At 31.5% G+C, this 20,249-nt stretch overlaps 1 protein-coding gene across 1 annotated transcript; it reads left to right on the plus strand.

Annotated features, from left to right (window-relative positions):
* The first annotated feature begins 13,493 nt into the window (after positions 1–13,493).
* On the plus strand, positions 13,494–16,654 carry LOC133794988 (uncharacterized). Its single transcript, XM_062232441.1, has 4 exons — positions 13,494–13,569; positions 14,036–15,401; positions 15,816–16,413; positions 16,523–16,654. Exons 1-4 carry the CDS (start codon positions 13,494–13,496, stop codon positions 16,652–16,654), a joined length of 2,172 nt encoding a protein of 723 aa, XP_062088425.1.
* The last annotated feature ends 3,595 nt before the right edge of the window (positions 16,655–20,249 follow it).

The following is a 20,249-nucleotide window of genomic DNA, read 5'->3' on the forward strand; positions in this document are numbered from 1 at the left end:
TTTATAAAAGTGCTTTATTCACGTTATGATTGAAAAAAAATACCCATTGGTAGATTGATTGTAACGCCCCAACTCCAGGGACCGTTACAGTGTGCCTTGTAAACAGTGCTAAACTCGCTAATCGAGTCATTTGGCCAAAAACGTGTAACTAAGTATGATTAGCGGTTTAGGGATTAAAAAATTTGGCTAAGATATAACGTTTCATTATAACGTTTATTATATATATTGGGATCCCAAAAATATAATTTAAAAGTCTATTACAATAAAATATTTACAACAGACCAACCTAAACGGCAAAATAGGGTTAAACCCTAGTTCCTCTTCAAACCTCGGCCGTGGTGGTCAAGCAGCTGCATATGTACACATCGCCACCTAAGCTCTCTAACTCAAGGATGGTCCAACTTTCTTTTGCCTTTACCTGCACCACATAGCACCCGTGAGCCGAAGCCCATCAAGAAAACTTAATATGCTCATGAACGGTAATAACATGTCATCAAATCATAAGGCACACGCCTAGCTAATATGGCCCAAGTCAAGCAGGCAAATGAGTCCACGCAATGTTGAGTATAACACATCAACCAATGATCATAATAATCATACAGGGCTTTTAGCCCTAAATAGAAGAGTGACAGTTGTAATAGCCATGTGATGATAGGGTCACCAAGGCTTTATAGATAAGTGAGTCTTTCACTAGCTTAAACAGGATAGGTGCATGATAACTAGTCATCAACATAACCTTCCTCATGACCATAGAGTCATAACCATGGAACTCTATTCCCTAGCCATGTGACAAGCAGTCACCTAGGCCTTAGGCCCTGGCTCTAGTAACTAGTCTTAGACTAGGCAAGCGCTTATAAGATTCATCGACCTTAGGGTCGGTCCAGCGTTAATGCTTTAGAGTCATTCAACGCTGATATCGATTAAATATAATCTTCATTCGACCCTGCGTTCAGGATCCTTATGCCGCTTCTGACTTTTAGGTCAGTATCCCTGACTAGTCAGCACCATATACAAGTAAACCATGCCACCAAACTTATATCATATGTCAAATATCAAAATACAGGGCATTCAGCATGCTTACTCAATAATTACCAGCACAATTAAGATCATGCATAAACACAGAGGCTCAAGCTCTCAACAATCTCATACTCAATATTCATAGCATGCCCTAACCACATGTTTCTCATGCATTACATGCATCACATTTAAACATCCAGCATGCATCAAGAATAACCATGCATGTCACATATACACAAGGTGCAGTTTTCTTACCTCAGGTTCGAGCAAGAATTAGTAAAAGAACGACACTTGAGAACGATCAATCCTTTGATCATCTAGCGGTCACCTAGTCATAACCAAATATGGAATCCCATCAATAAAATAAATCATAAAAATGTTTATAATTTAAAACCTCACTCCCGGGATCCACCCCACACTCTCGGGACTCTCAATCTACCCAAACAGGGTAAAGGAACCAACCCCCGAGCCTTAAAAGTCATCCCGAGCCCTAAAATAGGCTTGCTGGAAAAAGCACTAGCGCTGGGGCGCTGCCCCAAAGTCAGAGAAGCCCCAAAACCTGCCATGCCTAGCGCTGGGGCGCCATCAGCAGACCAGAAAATTTTCTGGTCTTCTCCCCTGCGATTTCCCTTGAAAACCAAACCTCCAAACCAATCCTAAACATCATCAAAACATCAAATTCAACCCCCAAACCTCATCTACATCACACCCTCATCAAAACCCAAGCAACCAAACTCAAGAACTTCCATTAATTCCCAATTAACACATCAAAATCCTCAACTAAAAACTTATTAGAAAAACAAGGTATAACAAGGTTTTCATGGCTGAATTCCTTACCTCAAGCTTGATTTAGATATCCTTCAATGGATGAACTAAGTTTCTAAGCTCCCACCTTTGATCTCCTAGCTTGCTTCTTCAATTTGAGGTCAAAAATCATAAAAGAAAAAGAAGAGAAATAGAGGTACGAGTGATGGAGAGAGATGAGGATGATGATGCTCTGTTTTCAACAATTCCACAGCCTTCTAAACTCAAAGGGCTGATATATATCTTAGTGGTGAAAAGACCATTTTGCCCCTAGGTCAAATAAAGGCTTCTAAAGACTCCCAAGGGTAAAATCGTCCATTCCCATCTATCTCGTTAACTATAATTAACACCCTCAAATTCCCGTTATTCCCAATATTCTCAAATACCAATAATTCATATCTCGTTACCATCTAATTCCCGGCAACGTTCTAATCACTAAATTACCCCGAGACTCACTCCGAGCCCCGAACTTAATCTCGTTATGACTAGACCAAAAACTTGCATTCCATGATCGTCCCATGCCGAATGGCTCAAACCGATCCACATATAATGTGGGATTATTTATAATTCACCCACATGCACAAAAACACACAATCACGCCCTCAACGGGCCAAATTACCAAAATGTCCTTATAATAAAATGTAGACCCATATGCATGCATTTACCATCATATAATAATATAATTCACATAAACATGCATATAATTATTAAATATCATAATAAATCAATTATGGCCTTCCCGACCTCCAAATCAAGGTCATAAACCTTATTAGAAAATTTGGGGCATTACAGAGATATATTTTATCAAAAAATGATTTTTCTTAGCTTAAACATGTAAAATTATAGACCACTTAAAAAACAAGTTAGCAAAATAAAAAATGAAAGTTCTTGAAAAATTAGATAATAAAGCTTTTCAATATAAAAATAATTCAAAATTAAGAGTCTTAAAACTTGAGTCCAAAGAATTTTACAAAAAATGTAAAAACTTTCGATTGATTGACCTAACCGATGATAAAAAAATAAAATAAAAACTGATGTTATAAATATATATCGAACATAACATATATCAAATAAAACAAGTCCAATTGACATTATATATGACTTTTTTTGGCCACTTAACTATTTATATGGGAATTTAATATTATTATGATGTATTTGGAAAGCTTCCATGTAATTAGAATTGAGTATAATTTAGAGTAATTACTCATTTGATGTATTTTTCTAACCATGTAATTAGAGGTATAATTGAGGAAACTCAATTACATTCTCCAATTCTCATAAGAAATAACTGTAATTACACTGCCTAATTATTAAAAACTATTCATTTTAAATAGTATTTACTACATAGTATTATTTTTCTGTGTAATTACTAATTGTTTTGCCAAACATGACAATAGAGATTTATAAATAATTACCACTTGATATCCAAACAAATATCGTATTGTAAAATATAATGTAATTATTAGGATATGTAATTACTCAAGATCTAGTAATTACTCAAGATTTAGTTTTTCAAATATATGACTTTTTATTTCCCATGTAAATTTATAATTTATAAAATATGTCATATTATTTTGCATAATTAAGTTGTATTATTTTCTAATGTAGTTTTGTGAGAATGGTAACTGGTTACAAGTCTGAAATCAAACTGCAAAAAAAATTAATAGAGATATAGTAATTAAAACTCTCAAATAGGGAATAAATGTAACCAGTTACAACTTTTTTATTGTAACCGATGAGTATGACGTGATTTCAAGATTTCGTAGAAAAAGAATACAATTTCAAATTCAAATTCCACCTAGAAATCAATTGTTAGTTTCGATTATTATTTTAATGGAATTGTAGATTGACTATTATTAAGTTTGGGTAAAATATAAGGGAAATTTTATATTATATGCATGATAATTTAGTGAAATTTTTTAATATACCAACATAAATTATCATCCCAAATATATGATAATTTCAATTTTTTAGACAAAAATATCATTAACATTCAAACACTCATTTTCTTTCTCAATCCGAACTCTCTCTCTCTAACATATCTCATTCTCTCACTTTCTTACTCTCTTTCTCTCTCATTCTAATCTTGTAGATCTCGAAAAACCATCAAAATTTAAAAACAAAATCATCTAAAAAAGACATTTGAGTGAAAAAAAAATATGAACTTCCAAAGTTTTCGTCAAATTTCAGTACAAAGCATCGATTTTGCATCGAAATTGCAACGAAAAAGCCTCGCTTTGGCCAAAAATCAAGTTTTCATTATTGCATCGAAACACCATCGATTTTGCATCGAAATATCATCAGTTTACCATCGATTTTGCATGGAAAAAACATCGTTTTTGCCAAAAAACAAGTTTTTATGATTGCCTCGAAAGAGCATCAAAACATCATCGATTTTACATCGAAAAAGCATCGTTTTGGCCAAAAATAAAGTTTTAATGATTGCATCGTAACAGCATCGATGCACCATCGATTTTGCATCGAAACACCATTGATGCACCATCGATTTTGCATAGTAAAAGCATCGTTTTGGCGAAAAACAAGTTTTCATGTTTGCATCGCAAGAACATCGAAACACCATCGATTTGGCATCGAAAAAGCATTGTTTTTGCCAAAAATAAGTTTCATGATTGCATCGCAAGAACATCGAAAATGCATCGTTTTGATGCAATTTAGATGTTTTTTAGATGGTGTTTCGATGCACTTTCGATACAAAATCGATGGTGTTTTGATGCTCTTGTGATGCAATCATAAAAACTTGTTTTTTGGCCAAAACGATGACTTTTCGATACAAAATCGATGGTGCTTCGATGATGTGTTGATGCAATCATGAAAACTTGATTTTTGTCCAAAACGGTATTTTTTCGATGCAATTTCGATGCTCTGCACTGAAATTTGACGAAAACTTTAGAAGTTCATATTTTTTCACTCAAATGTTGGTTTCAGATGATTTTTTTTTTTTTTTGTATTTTTTCGAGATCTACAAGATTAGAATGTAAGAGAGAGTGAGAGAATAAGAGATGTTAGAGAGAGAAAGTTTAGATTGAGAGAGAAAATGAGTATTTGAATGTTAGGGGTATTTTTGTCTAAAAAATTAAAATTGTCATATATTTAGGATAGTAACTTATGTTGGCATATTAAAATATTTCACTAAATTATCATGCATATAACATAAAATTTCCCAAATATAATCAATCATTGAGAATGTGTAAGCAACAAAAAAAAAAAGAGAATATATATAAAAAACTAGTCATTCAATTCTATTTTGAATACTTTTATATTGGTGTCTCAATGCAAGAAACATGTGAAAATTGTGTAATAAATATATATATTTATAAAAGGAAAAAAGATACACTTTATTATCTATTCTTTATAAAAAGTGTGTAGATAAGGAAATTCTTAGTTTTAACAGTTTTTTATTTTTTTTAATGTTAACTTTAACAGAATATTTTTATATTTAATAGAATATTCTTATATTTAACGGTAGATTGTAAATACTATCTAAATTTAAATAAAATAAAATAAGTAATTAAAATATGATATTTTTGAGATATTTTACAATGATAATTATTTAAAAATAATAAATAATTAAACAAATTAAAATAAGATATTTTTTAGATATTTTACAATGATAATTATTTAAAAATAATAAAATCATATGTTTTTTAACTTAAATAAAACTTAATTAAACTTAAATACACTTATTAGAATAATATCATATTAAACATATAATATAATCTATTGTCAATTAGTAACAAATTGCTTTAAAAAAAACTAGCAAGAAACTTAAATTTAAAATCCACGTATAATATTTAATATTATATTAAACGTATAATATACAATATTTTGTTGTCACTTTCAAATTCAAAAGCTAGAAGAAACATAAACAAAAATAAATAAATTATTTAATTAAAATAAGATATTTATTTAAAATTTATATGACATTAATATAAATTTAATAAAAATAATTAATAAATTTTATAAATAAAACTAAACAAAACATACATATTGCACGTTGTTTATATCTAGTATATATAAATATAGCAAAGATGTACTTTATTATATATATATATATATAAATTAGAGAGAATATTACTTACTTTTCTTTTTATATATAAATATATAAACTACTCTCGTATACATATAAATTATAAATACTTGAATTTTATTCAAACTTTAATATAAATTTATTTATACATTTACATTGATATTTGTTAAGTTCACATGATGTTTCTCTTAAAGGGGTTGTTTGGTATGCAGGAATCTGGACACGAGAATGAGAATCTGAATATTTTCCCATATTTGGTACTGGGTTTGAGTTTTTCTAACCTGGGAATCTATACTCCAGGGGTTTTAACTTTTCCTGATTCTAGGTTCAAGTAAAACTCATCTGACAAGTGTTTTTCAGATACCCAGAAATGTGAAACACTTCAAAATTATTATTATTATTTTAAAAAAAAATCTTAAACCAATAATTTTTTAGCTAATAACTTATTTTATTTTTGAAGCTTATAATATAAAAACAAATATACATATATCAAACTATAAAATGATAAATAATATTTGTTTATTTAAAGAAATTGATATGTAAAACCTTTATATCATTACTTTAGTTTAAAATAATAAATGAAATATTATTAAAAATAAAATAATGGTATTTTTGTAATTTGAAACATTATACTTGATTCTAGTATTCAATAGATGTATTTTTTTTAATTCTTTTGAAAAATATTTAATGAGTAAAATTGTTTATAAATTATTTTGATAAAATATATTATTATATTAATTTTATGAAAATATAAAAATTTAACAAATTCATATACACAATCAAACACAGAAAGTGATATTTTTAAGAATCATAGATAAGATTACAGTGCACAACCAAACACAATGATGTAAGTTTTTATACTATTAAATTACTCTCTTCAACTTTCTAATTAATATAAAAACTGTGAATTGCTCGTAAAGCTCCTAAGAAGATAATAAACTCCTTGAAATTCTCCTGGGCAATAATGACCACTATAAGGCCACTCTTCCAGCTGTAATGGCGGCACCACGGCTGGAAAGCTAGTGTTGGAATAAATGTCCTTAATCTTCTTTGCCACGTACAATTTTTTTGATGTGCTCAACACAAATACCCACTTGGTATGTAGAGAAGCTTCTCACTTTCAACAATAAAATAAAAAATATACCATAAAAACTTTAGAAAAAAAACTGCCATATTTTTCAAAATTAAAAAAAGAAATCTCATACTTGATGTAATTTACTCTTTTTTTCTATACAAAAAAACTCAAAATTTTAAAAATACATTTTTATATGTAATATTTTGTAATAATGCCATATTTTGTATTGAGCCCATTTTGAATCAAGATCGGCCCTGTATATAAACGTATAGTTGATTTTAAAATCAACAAAGTTACATTAGTTTAAGTAAAGATAAAATTGAAATAAAAATAATATTTATAAAGTACGAACTACTTAAATTGTAAAATAACTTCTAAAATTCCATCCATATTAAAATATGTATGATATAACACACAATTTACATCGCAACACCTTTCATGAAACACAAGGCAAATCACCCAATGTGATGCAAACCTATTTTCACTAAGTGACTTTGGGCTGACTTGATCACTGAGCTATACACATATTGCAGGCATTATACATTCTTTGTGATGGAATTTTGGGCTGGTACTAGGAGTTGAGAAGTTTACAATAAAATTAAAATGAGTACATATGAGAAAAATATATATAGTTTCTAAATTTATGGGAAAAAAATTATTATACAAAATATGATAAATTTTGGAAAAAAAAAATTTAATATGATAATTTCATCAAATATAAAAAATAAATTACCATAAATTTAATTATTCTCTCTGTTTGGGTAAACCACTTAGTTTCTTGTTTTCTTCTAACTACTATTGTTAGTCTCTTATTGTACAATCTAACAGAGAAAAAAGTGAGATTATTGAAAGATATACTTACCCAACATGTCTTTCCTCAACTAGTATATTTTATTTTCTTTCTTTGATTTTCTTTTTCTCTTGTTTAATTTTCTGGGAAAATGAGAGGAAAAGTAAGAGAGAGAAAGGTATGAAGAGGTCGCCTTCTTTGTCTTGTTCTTCTTCTTCTTCCTCTTCCTCCTCATGCGTGGAGCTTGAAATTGTTCAGGTCCAATCCAAGAAATTGAAGGTGAAACGTGTCAGGAAAGAGAATATCGGTCCAATTTCTAAACAACTCTCCTTTATTTTCTTTTATCTCCCTCACAATACATTTGTGAAAAGAATACATGTTCTTCAAAGAAATATTACACCTTATATCCATATTTGAGTATAGCTTCAAGTTGATGATTCCAATAGTCCAAGACTTGGAGAGTTGAATCAAAATCAAAAGATATTTCTTGTCATTTCTGCAAAATATGAATATATATACACATCTTCTTTTTCTTCTTCTCATTTCTTTCTTCTTCTTCTTCTTCTTCTTCTATCTTTCTTCTTATTTTTTTTTTCTTTCTTCAAATATGGTTTTATTCTTCTTCTTCACACCTGATTTTGTACTTCATATTTGATTTTTCTTGGTTTTTTTTTCTTCCAAATCTGTTTAAGTAACCAGGTGCCATGACACCTAATTCATTTTATTCATATCTTATTTTTTTTAGACCTAGCTGTAACCAGTTACAATAACGATTTATTTAGATTCTTTTGTTTAGATTTGATTTTGCTTTCACACCTCACTAAGTAACTAGGTACCATGACAATTGGTTCTTTTTTTTAGATTTGATTTTTTTTTCAAACCTCGTTGTAACCAGTTACGATTATGATTAGTTTAGATTTTTTGTTTGAATCTTATTTTTTTCCAAGTCTGGCTAAGTAATCGGTTACCATCGCAATTGTCTCTGTTTTTTTTCATTTTTTTTCAGACCTAGTTGTAATCAGTTACCTTCACGATCAATTTAGTTTATTTTTTTCATATAATATTTTTTTCTTCCAAATCTCACTAAGTAACCAGTTACAATTCAGTTGATATTTTAATAATGGTACATTACTTAAAAAAATAAAAATTATTTTTATAGTTATGACCAGTTACTACAACACTACTTAAATAATAAAACTGATTTTTATAGTTGTAACTGGTTACCACACATCACTAAAAAAATGGACAGTTGCATATGATTATTATCACACAAAAAAAATTCAAAATTGTTTTGATAGTGGTAACCAGTTACTGTATATAAAATATTGATTGAAGAAGATAAAAAATGGAAGAAAAGAAGAAGAAATGAGAATTATGTAAAAAAAAATATTTTATCAAATATAAATGATAAAAATTAACACAAATAGATTAAAATTATAAAAATAATCTCGATCAAATAGGTACTGAAAAAGTATAAAAGATAAAATATTGTATACAAATAAAGTTTAACAAATACAAACAAAAAAATATGCCATAAAATACTTTTAAAAAAAAACTGCCATATTTTTCAAAGTTTATAAAAAAAATCTCATATTTGGTGTAATTTCCTCAATTAAAATTAGTTTCTATATTTATGGACAAAAAAATTATGTCACAAAATATGGTAAGTTATGAAAAAAAAAAGTTAAAAATATAGCAACTTAATAAAATATTAAAGAAGAAATTACCATAAACATAATCACAGAATACCTGGTCTCTCACTCTGAGTCCCACCAAGTCCCCCCAACCACTACAAGAATAACAGTATGTAGCGACTACACCTCTAGCGACGACATGAAAAAAATCGTCCCTAGAGGTTATTTCATATACGCGGCACCTGTTCGCGCGAAACCCAATTTATTTCCCTCCTTTATCTTAACTTTTGTCTCTCTCTCTCCCTTTATTTTCAGACCCAAACCGAAACCCCCAAACCCCAAAACAGATTCAGCTCTCCCTTCTCCTCTCAGACCCCAAATCTCAGACCCCAAATCTTAGACCCCACTCTCTCCTCTCAGACCCAAACTCCTCTCTCTCTTCTCTCAGACCTCAAACCCCAAACCGTGAGAACCCCAATCGCACAAAAGCCCATCCTCTCGAGCATCCTCCAAGCTCCATCTGTGGCTCTTCCAAGCTCCGCTGGAGACGTACGGTTCCTCCAAGCTCCATCGGAGAATCTCCATCTACGGTACATATATATATATATAAGTATTTAGTTTTTTATTATTAGTATTGTTCAGTTAATTTATATATATATATATTTATATTCTTTTGTGACAGTGAAGTATCTCTCGACTCCCTCTCTGTTTTGTATGTATATGTCCTGTTTTAGACTTGTTTGGGTAATGTTTTCGGCTCTGTAAGAAACTCACCGTTCGTTATTTATTCTCAACAACCAAGTCTGGGGAATCAGAACGTGCAATCCCAAGAATCCAAGTGAGTAAACCCAAACCCTTTTATTATTATTTTTTCTTTCAGAAAAATTAGAGACTCAGAAAAATATGTGTTGTTTTGTTTGTTTTATTTCATAGCTCCGATATTGCTGTTTATGGAGTTTTTATTGGGTTTACTCATTCTATTGCAGATAAGACTCTAAAGTCTACATAAGTTATATTGGCACAATTTGATCTTCCTCATCAGGTTGGTATTTATCCTTGTTTTACTTTTCTGTTGCTTTTCTGTTTGCTTTAAGTTTTACTTGCTGGTTTTGTGCTCTTGCTTGTTCTGTTTTGTGTTAATATCAGGATTAAAAAATATATGCTTTTACTTTTTGCTCTGTGTTTTCTGTTAAATGTTTTGAATCTTGCTGGCATTTGTTGAAATTTCAGGGACCACTCTCAGGCATTTGCTGAAGTTTTTCCTTGGATTCCAAGGACCACTGGGTACATACATATAAACCCTCTTCTTATATTATGCACTATATGGATTTTGCTATAAATTGGTGTTGCAATTAACTTTAAACAATATACTTTTGTTTCAGCTAAATGCTGCAATTAACAGAAGTTGTTTTTTTTTTTATAAAACACTAATTAAGATTTATTTTATTTTAAAAATAAATTTAATTATAATTAGTAATGAGTTTAAAAAAAATTAAGTTTTATAATCAAAATATTAGATAGGGATCTTTTAACAATTAAAATTTGTAATTATTTTTATTTAAGACCCTAATATAATTTTATTGAGATTGAATATATAAGAGAGAGGGACTCTATAAAAGTTCATTTTTGTTACTCCAAAAAAAAAAAAAAAGGGGGGACAAGTATAGTTTAGTACTTACATTAATATATATATATATATACATGATGGTCAATTCAACTTGGGCTTGTCGGAGAAGTGAACCAGTAGAGCTTGGTTGGCCAATTGTAGGACTATCATTAGCAACAGCCGCCGTAAAGACAATTAATGGTTGGAGTGTAGTTGGCCTGTGTGGAGGTTTTCATTTTTCTGTTTGTTTTTTTGGGTCTGTTTTGAGCTGCTTATTTGTTTTTTTAGACTGTTTTGTTGTTTGTTTTCATTGGACTGGTGCTAGTTTCTTCCTCTGCTAGTTAGTTTGTTATTTTACTTCTAATTAATGAATTGTATGTCATTGTCTCTATTGAGAGATGGGGATCACTTCAGAAAAAAGAAAAAAAAGGAAATAGAAACGAAAAAAAAAAAAGTGGAGTTTATTTTTTTGGTGTTTGGGGTTCAATAAAAAGTGGGGGAGAAATTTATAAAAGGAGTAAGGAAAAAATTGTAAATAAATGTGAAATTTTATTATTCTCAGTTTTGGAGAGGAAAGTTGAGGAAAATTAATTTTTGTTGCTCTCTCTCAAATGCTTGAGTCTATATATTGTATTCATTGTCTATAACATATATATAGAACTGAACACTATATATAGGTACCGACTAATGTCTCATTTTTGCATTTGGCATGACTAGTCATGTTCCACATTGTCACATTTTGTCAACTGCAAAGTTAAATTCTTAGCAGTTTTTTGTAAAATGGTTATTTGATGGTTGATTTTATAATATGAAATTTATTTATTGCTCTTTTTCTTAATGTAGTGTTTTTATGTGTTATCCATTTTCTTAATGCAACTATTTCTCACAGGTATCCTATAATATATATATATATTTATATTAAGTTTATTTTTTTCAATGAAATGTGAAAGTTTGTTTTGCCTCTAGTTGTGGTATGGCTCATATGCACTTGTTGATATTGTTGTATTTGATGTGTCTTTATATCCAAACCACATAATAAATCACTACTGCATTACTCTTCTTTTTATTAATTTGTATTCTGTTGACTAACCACTGCATTTTTAATTTTCAAGATTAATTGTGGATTGTAATTTGAGCAGGAGCTTGGTTTTGCAGGATTTTCTTTAACGAAAGACTTTGGATTTTGATTGATTTATTGAGGTATTTACTCTTCAAATGTGTTTATTCTCTGTATTTAGGATTGTTTATTTTGGTTTTTTTTTTCATTATGTGCTATAAGTTGAAGAGAATACATGTTTCAACTGAATTTTTGTAAAACTTTAATGTATGTAGAAAAATATATATTGTTCTAATAGAACCCAATATAGAGTCAAGTGGAGGTTAATCCAATTCCATGTAATTAATACAATATGTTTAAGCTATAGCTACCTATAACTAGATTGATATTTACACATATTTAGTCCTATTTAAAATAGTATATTTGTTTTTTATCAATAAAAAGAAGTCTTACTATTTTTACAAGTTTTGAGTTTTTCATAATAATATGTATATTTGTTGTTCTTTGTGATGTTATTTTTCTTTAATTACTTCCCATCCTTTTGTAATAGTCTATCCATTTTCTTGATGCAACTATTTTTCCTCAAGAAATATGGAGTCAGGTTTACCCAAGAAAAAATATGATATATTTCTAATTAAGATGTATGGTACATGTGTGTGTTTTTTTAGGGAAATTTATGTATATATGTACCATACATCAACTCTGAGCAAGCAATTTGCGTTCATTAAAAAAAATAGAAAGAAAAAAGTAATAATGAGTGAATCAATAAAATTATACAATAAATAATAATCATAAGATTTATGTTATTCATTTTGTGGTTTTTTCTTTCATAAATATTTTATAAATGGTCGATATGCATAAACTTATAAATTTTTTACTAAATTTAATAACCAATAAAGGTAATAATTAATAAAATAAGTATAATAAAACAAATAATTAAATCAAATAAAAGTAATTACTAAATTATATATAAAATTGAAATTAAATTGATTATTAATTACTCACTTAATTTATTAATTAATAAACTTTAATCTAATAAGTTATTGATGATTTATTTGTAAAACATGATAATTCATTGAAAAAATAATAATTCAAATAATAATTTCTTACACTGTGCAGTGTAATAATTAATAATTCAAATAATAATTTCTTACACTGTGCAGTGTCCTATAGAATGTCGATCGACAAGACTTGGATTAATAATTCAAATAAATTTTTTGATGAGTATGTTGCTGGAGCGTTTGCATTTGTTGAGAGAGCTCAACAATTTGTGGATACAAGGGGACTAGTGAAGTGTCCTTATAACAAATGTCTTAATATCGAATTGCAAACGATTGGTGTGCTAGAAAGTCATCTTTTTGAGAATGGTTTTCTACGAAGTTATACAAATTGGTACTGACATGGAGAGGAGGAAATAATACCGACCAATAGAGTGGTCCACCAATGTCACGAGGATGAGATGATGGATGTTCTTAATGATATAGCACAACCTAACAATTGTGAAGATGATGAGATACCACCAGCATCAGAATGCAGAGGTACTAGCCAATACTATAATGACTTATTTGTCGAGATGGAGTCTCCGTTATTCCCAGGGTGTGAAAAATACACATCTTTAAATTTCGCAGCTAAGTTGATGCATTTCAAAGTGTTGGGAAAAATTTCTAACAAATTTTTTGATGGAATCTTGGAGTTGTTAGAAGATGCATTCCCATCTCCAAATAAGATACCAAAGTCACATTATACGGCGAAGAGGTTGATGAGGAAATTGGGTTTGGGTTACGAGTCAATCCATGTGTTGTAAGCATGATTGTGCATTGTTTTGGAAGGAAAATGTAGGAAAACACAAGTGTCCAATTTGTTGGGAGGATCGTTGGGTGGATAAAAATACCAAGGGGAAGAAAGTGGCCCAAAAAGTTATGCGTTATTTTCCATTGACCCCTCGGTTGATGCGAAAATACGCATCAATGCACATTTCTTAACATATGAGATAGCATCATGAAGGGCGTGTTAAAGAAGATGGTATCATGCGTCATCCTGCAGATGGGAAAGCATGGAAGGATTTTGACCGTAGCAATCCAGCGTTTGCAATGGAACCTAGGAATGTGCGTCTTGGATTGGCTGCTGATGGATTCAATCCTTTTAGAAATATGAGTTTGTCTTATAGCATGTGGCCGGTTGTGTTAACGACTTACAACTTGCCACCGTGGTTATGCATGAAAGAGACTAACTTTATGTTGACTTTATTAATTCCTGGTCCACATTCACATGGAAAAGATTTTGATGTTTTCTTAAGGCCATTGGTTGATGAGTTGAAGGAATTATGGGTGAACGGTGTTCAGACTCGCGATGTTGTTGATGGTAGTTTTTTTAAGCTTCGAGCAGCTTTATTGTGGACTATAAATGATTTTCTAGCGAGGAGTAGTCTTTCTGGATGGAGTGGTCAAGGTTACACTGCTTGTCCTACTTGCAATGTATCAACACCATCAGTTCGTTTGCAAAATAAGGTTGCATTTTACGGTCACAGACATTTTTTACCAATGGGACACCAAATTAGAAAAAAGAAGAAGTTATATGGTTCAGTTGAGAAAAGACCACCTCCAGAGGAATTTAGCACTGAAGCTATTTTCACACAAATGAATTTTATGCCTGAATCTCTTCCTGGTAAGCATGTTAGCTACGGTGGACAAAAAAGGAAACGCACAAAAGAGCAAGTTGGTTGGCGTAAAAAAAGCATTTTCTTTGAGCTCCCATATTGGGCCAATATGAAGTTGCGACACAACCTAGACGTCATGCATGTTGAGAAAAATGTATGCGACAGCTTAGTTGGCACAATAGTCGGGTTGGAAAATAAGATCAAAGATACAATTAACGCTAGAGTAGATTTGGAGAAGATGAAGATAAGGCCAGAATTGCATTTGGGAATGGTAAATGGTCGAATGGAAAAGCTGGCAAGGAAATACACATTTATTCCTGAAAATCGGCATAAGTTTTGTCGATTTTTGAAATCAGTCAAATTTCCAGATGGGTTTGCATCTAATCTAAGGAAGAATGTGATTGAAAATGACAATAAGATTACTGGGTTGAAATCCCACGATTGTCATGTCATATTGCAACGTCTTTTGCCAATTGGTGTTCATTCATTTCTAGAAAAACCTATTGCCAAGACCATTATTGACTTGTGCACTTTCTTCAAGATTATTTGTGCTAGAACTCTTATTGTTTCTGATTTGGAGAAAGTGAAAACATCAATTGTTGAAATTCTTTGCAGACTAGAAATCATTTTTCCGCCAGCGTTTTTTGATGTTATGGTTCACCTAATGATACATTTGCCTCAAGAAGCAATAGATGGAGGTCCAGTACACATGAGGTGGATGTATCCCTTTGAGAGATACATGAAAAAATTGAAACATTATGTGCGTAATAAAGCTCGTCCTGAGGGGTCTATAGCTGAGGGTTATGTTGTCGATGAAGCATTGACATTCTGTTCTATGTACTTCAAAGGGGTGGAAACAAGGTTTAATCATCCAGATAGAAATGTTGATGCAATTCCATCACCAAAGAAGTTGTCTGTGTTTCAATCTCAAGGTCGTCCGATCGGTAAGAAGACATTAACAACTTTGGACGATGAACTTAAAAAAACTGCTGAGTGGTACATTCTCAACAATTGCATTGAGATTCTCCCATATATTCAATAAGTACTTTGATCACAGTAACAATGTATTTATCTACTCTTCCATTTATCTTTCAATTTTTTTAAGTCTTTCATATTTTATATGTGAAGAGAGCACAAGCAGATCCTTTTATCTAGTGGTGCTGAAAACCTAGATCAATTACAGAAAAAGGAGTTCCCCATGTGGTTTTACAATAAGCTTTACAATCTTCGACAAGCGGGATCTGCAGAAGCTTCTGAAGAGTTATTCTCCTTAGCAAGCGGCTCCTCTAATCTTGTTTCTTCATACACTGGGTGTATTGTCAATGGAGTTCGATTTTTGTGCTATGATAAAGATAAAAATTTGAAAACTCAAAACAGTGGTGTCTTAGTACCCGGAGTAGACAACAAAAATTTCTATGGGCAATTAGAAGAGGTTATAGTGGTGTCATACCTTGCTGGTTGTTCTGTTGTATTATTCAAGTGTAAATGGTTTGATACAGATCCTACCAAGAGTAGGATGAAGCATGAAAATAATATAACTAGTATATTTACTAAGTTCGAGTGGTACAAAGATGACAAGTTTATCTTGGCAACTCAGGCAAAACAAATTTTCTATCTTGATGATTTGAAAAATGACCGGGATTGGAAAATTGTTGAAGAAGTTCATCATAGAAATGTGTGGGACACCTCAGCAGCTGATGAACAGTTGGATCCCATTGAAATAGATGTTAGGCATGACACAATATCATCTGATTTCCAATTGTTTGTCGATCTTGGTCCGTTGCCAGAAATCAATTTTTGTCGTAGAGATCAACCGCCATCTATTGTCAATGTAGATACTCCTGTTGATCAAGAGGAAGATGAAGAGGAAGAGGAAGAGGAAATGGTCGATGAAGAGGAAGAGGAGATGGTCGATGAAAAGGAAGAGGAAGAGGAAGAGGAAGAGGAAGAGGAGGAGATGGACTTAGAAGAAGATAATGTAGAAGAAAATGAGAATGATAGTGATAATGAATATTATAGTGATGATTAAGTTGTAATTTTTACATTCAAAGATTGTTTGCACTTATTATTTATGGATAACCATATTATTTATGTTTATCTTTATTTGTCAACATTTTATTATATGCACACATATATATATATATATCATTATATTTAAATTTATTAGATATGTCTTCTGCGGTAATGCGACATCACGGAGGTGATGGCGGGGCAGATCCTCCTCGAGATCCAACACATATAGAGGCTGACTGTGAGAGAGGTAATTCATGCACTATCTACTGTTTTTATTCATAAATTAACCTTATAACTATAGATGTATAATTTAATATTATGCAATTGTAAAATAATAGTGCCTGCAATAAAAAGGTGTGGCATCAACAAAGGGATATCAACCCGAGAGGCTAGGGCTGCCTTAGGTAGACCATTACCCCTTGAGTGGGATGTTCGAGGAAAGACGTACAAGGAAATTGGTGAATATTCTCACCATTTGTCTCGGGAGATCGGCCTTCTCATTCGACAATATGTCGATCCCGACTATGATCGATGGGATAAAGTACCAAAGGAAGTTAGGGATCGAATATTCCTCGTCTACAGGTAATTTATTTCTTATCTTTTGTATTTTGTTGAATTTAATGTTAAATTTGACTAATTAACTTAATTTATTTTAATTTAGGATGATTTATTCGATATTGGTCTCACTCGGTATGGGGCAGAACACCGAAGTGGCATTCTTCTCGGCATTCAACGATCTTGCGCTGATCGTTACTCAGAATGGAAGAATGATATATCTACTCACATAAAGAAGCATGGTCGGAGACATGCTCCTGATGGTTTGGTAGAAGAAAAATGGAAGAAGGCGCTTGATTATTTTGATCGACCTGAAGTGAAGGTAAAATTTCTTTTTAATTTAGTTTTGTTAATATAACATATATATAATTAACACAATGTCATTTTGTAGAGGCGCTCTGAGATTAATGCTACGAATCGAGCAAAACAAAAACAAAATAGCTTCCAAGGATCGCAGTCTACGCCAGCTCTTCGTTATAAGAAGGTATTTTTTCTTATTAAATTTTAAAAAAAATTCATATATTTTTATTAAATTTCTAAATAATTTTTGTATATTAGCGCAATATGCAAACTGGCCATCTCTCAGGCGTTCCAGAAACTTGGATGGATACTAAATATAAAGAAGGGAGAGGTTGGGTCAGTCAAGTAGCGCGTGATAACTATGTAAGTAATTGTATATCTTTTATATTTTTCTTACTTTGTAAATTTGCAATAGTTGTATTAAAAATTCAATAATACAGGAAAAGTTGCTGGAGGTACGTCAAACTGAGCAGACACAATCTTCTACGACCACTTCCAGTGCGAGTACTGCCACAACTAAGGCGGACGACATTGCCCTTGTTGAGACAGTCTTTGGACGCCGTCGGGGCCATCAAACAGGACTTGGTCGTTAAAATGTGCAAGTATACACAGTCGGCAACGAGTAATATAGTAGTAAGTGAGTATCGTCTCCACAGAGATTTCAAATTATGCAAATGCAAAACCAACTAATTAACAATTTAAAAGTAAAAGAAAAAGGAATTATGAGAATGAATGTAATATGGATCTGAAATTAAATGGTTGCAATTAATTCTAATTAAAATGTAGCTAAGATGTCAGCAAAATTTAATTCGAGAAAAGTGTCTATGGACTAATGGATCTCAATGGCTATTTCCCCCTATGTTGATCTACCCAGTTGTTATAGCAATCGTTCAGCAATTATGCATAGATTTAACAGATTTCTAAATAAGCCAGTGAGATTTTTCCAAAACCCACTAAGGTAATTCCACAACGTAATTCAATACATTCCTATATTAAACCAGGTTGTAAAACAAGCAATTACATACCAAATCTCAGGTTATACAAGGTAGTAAAATATTCCTATTTCACTCACTAAGAACTACCTAAACATGGTATTCCTCTTGTATCATTCAAGTTAACTCCACTAGATAGATTCTTCCCAAAATCAGATCTAGCTAATTAAATTGTTAGTCATGGCCAGTAATTAACAATCATTTAACATTCATCTCACTTGAATGAACAAAGGCAAGTTACTAAACTCATGCATTTCATTAATAAGTCATAACATAAGGTTCATAGCCATCCAAATCTCAAAATGATTAGTTCATGTCTAAACTGAAAATTACAATCCCATGTAAAAATAGTCCATCCATGGTAACAACAGTTCACAGATTAATCTAAATAAGAGTATACACTACAAAAGAGGGAATGTAGAAGAAAGAGAGAGTAGTAAAGTCTTGTGCCAAAACCCTCTTCCTTCCTAGCCGTGAGCTTCTTTGATCTTTCCCTTCTGTGTATCTCTCTGTTTTTCTCTGTACTCTTCTTGCTGAAAATGATAGTCATCAACGTACTGTGTCCTCCCCCCTTCTATTTCGGCTGTCCTCTTCTTCTTAGGGTACTTTCCTTTTCACCTTACCCTAATTAGAAAGCCCATTTCCATCTTTGGTCCATTACTCCTTGCCACCTCAGCCAGCTGACTTAATTCTTTAAATGGGTGCCACATAGGCGCTGAGATCAGTAAATAAATGCAGCTGGCTTTTGTCCACGTCAGTCTTCATTTTCCAGATTTGCTAACATTTTGGCCTACAACATTCGAGCAGCAATTCCAACTTTCTATCCCCTTTTTCTTTTGATTCCCTTGGCGAGTTTAAGGTTCCTTTCCTAGATAACAAAACACACATATTTACATAAATATTTACAATTACTACCAACAAATCACAAGACTCTTGAATTGACACACTAACTAGAAAAGAAAGGTAAAAACTAAACAAACTTACAAATAACATCACACTCATTACTCTTTTCACCCAAAATTCAAGTTCAAAGTTAATAAAAATAACTCTAAATCATAGAGTTATCAGTCGTAGGATTCGCTCGAGTGCGAAACGTGAAGTGACTGACACACTTCAACCACCGTCACCACCCCCTACTGCACAAGAGATGCGGGATGTGGTCCAACGTCTCCGAATCGTTGAGGAGTACATGGCTAGACTTGGTGGAGCCTCAGGTTCTAGATCTTCTCAGCCAGGTGATGGTCAGGATCCGACACCTCCTACTTAATAGGATGCTGGAGAACATTATTTATGACTTTATACTTTATGTAATATGACTTTAGGAAAATATTATATATCACATTCTACTTTATTTAGACTTACTTTTTTTTATTGGAACATTATATTTATAAAATTTTATGATTATTAAATTCCATTAGATTTATTTATGTTTCAATAAAAAAAATTCAAATCAAATATGTAATAATTATAGAAAAAAAAGCAAATAAAAAAAAAAGTAAAATCTCTAGCGACGACATCTGAGGGCTCTAGCGATGACTTCGGGAAGAAGTTGTCGCTAGAGAAAACGAAAATACGGAAATAAGAAGCCATCCAGCGACGAATTTTAACAGGTTCTAGCGACAACATTGGTCGTCGCTAGAGGCTCTAGCGACGACAATTCTGGAATCGTCGCTAATAAAAACCAATTAGCGACCGGGTTCTA

The sequence above is a fragment of the Humulus lupulus genome, chromosome 8 (genome assembly GCF_963169125.1).
Source record: "Humulus lupulus chromosome 8, drHumLupu1.1, whole genome shotgun sequence".
NCBI lineage: Eukaryota > Viridiplantae > Streptophyta > Magnoliopsida > Rosales > Cannabaceae > Humulus > Humulus lupulus.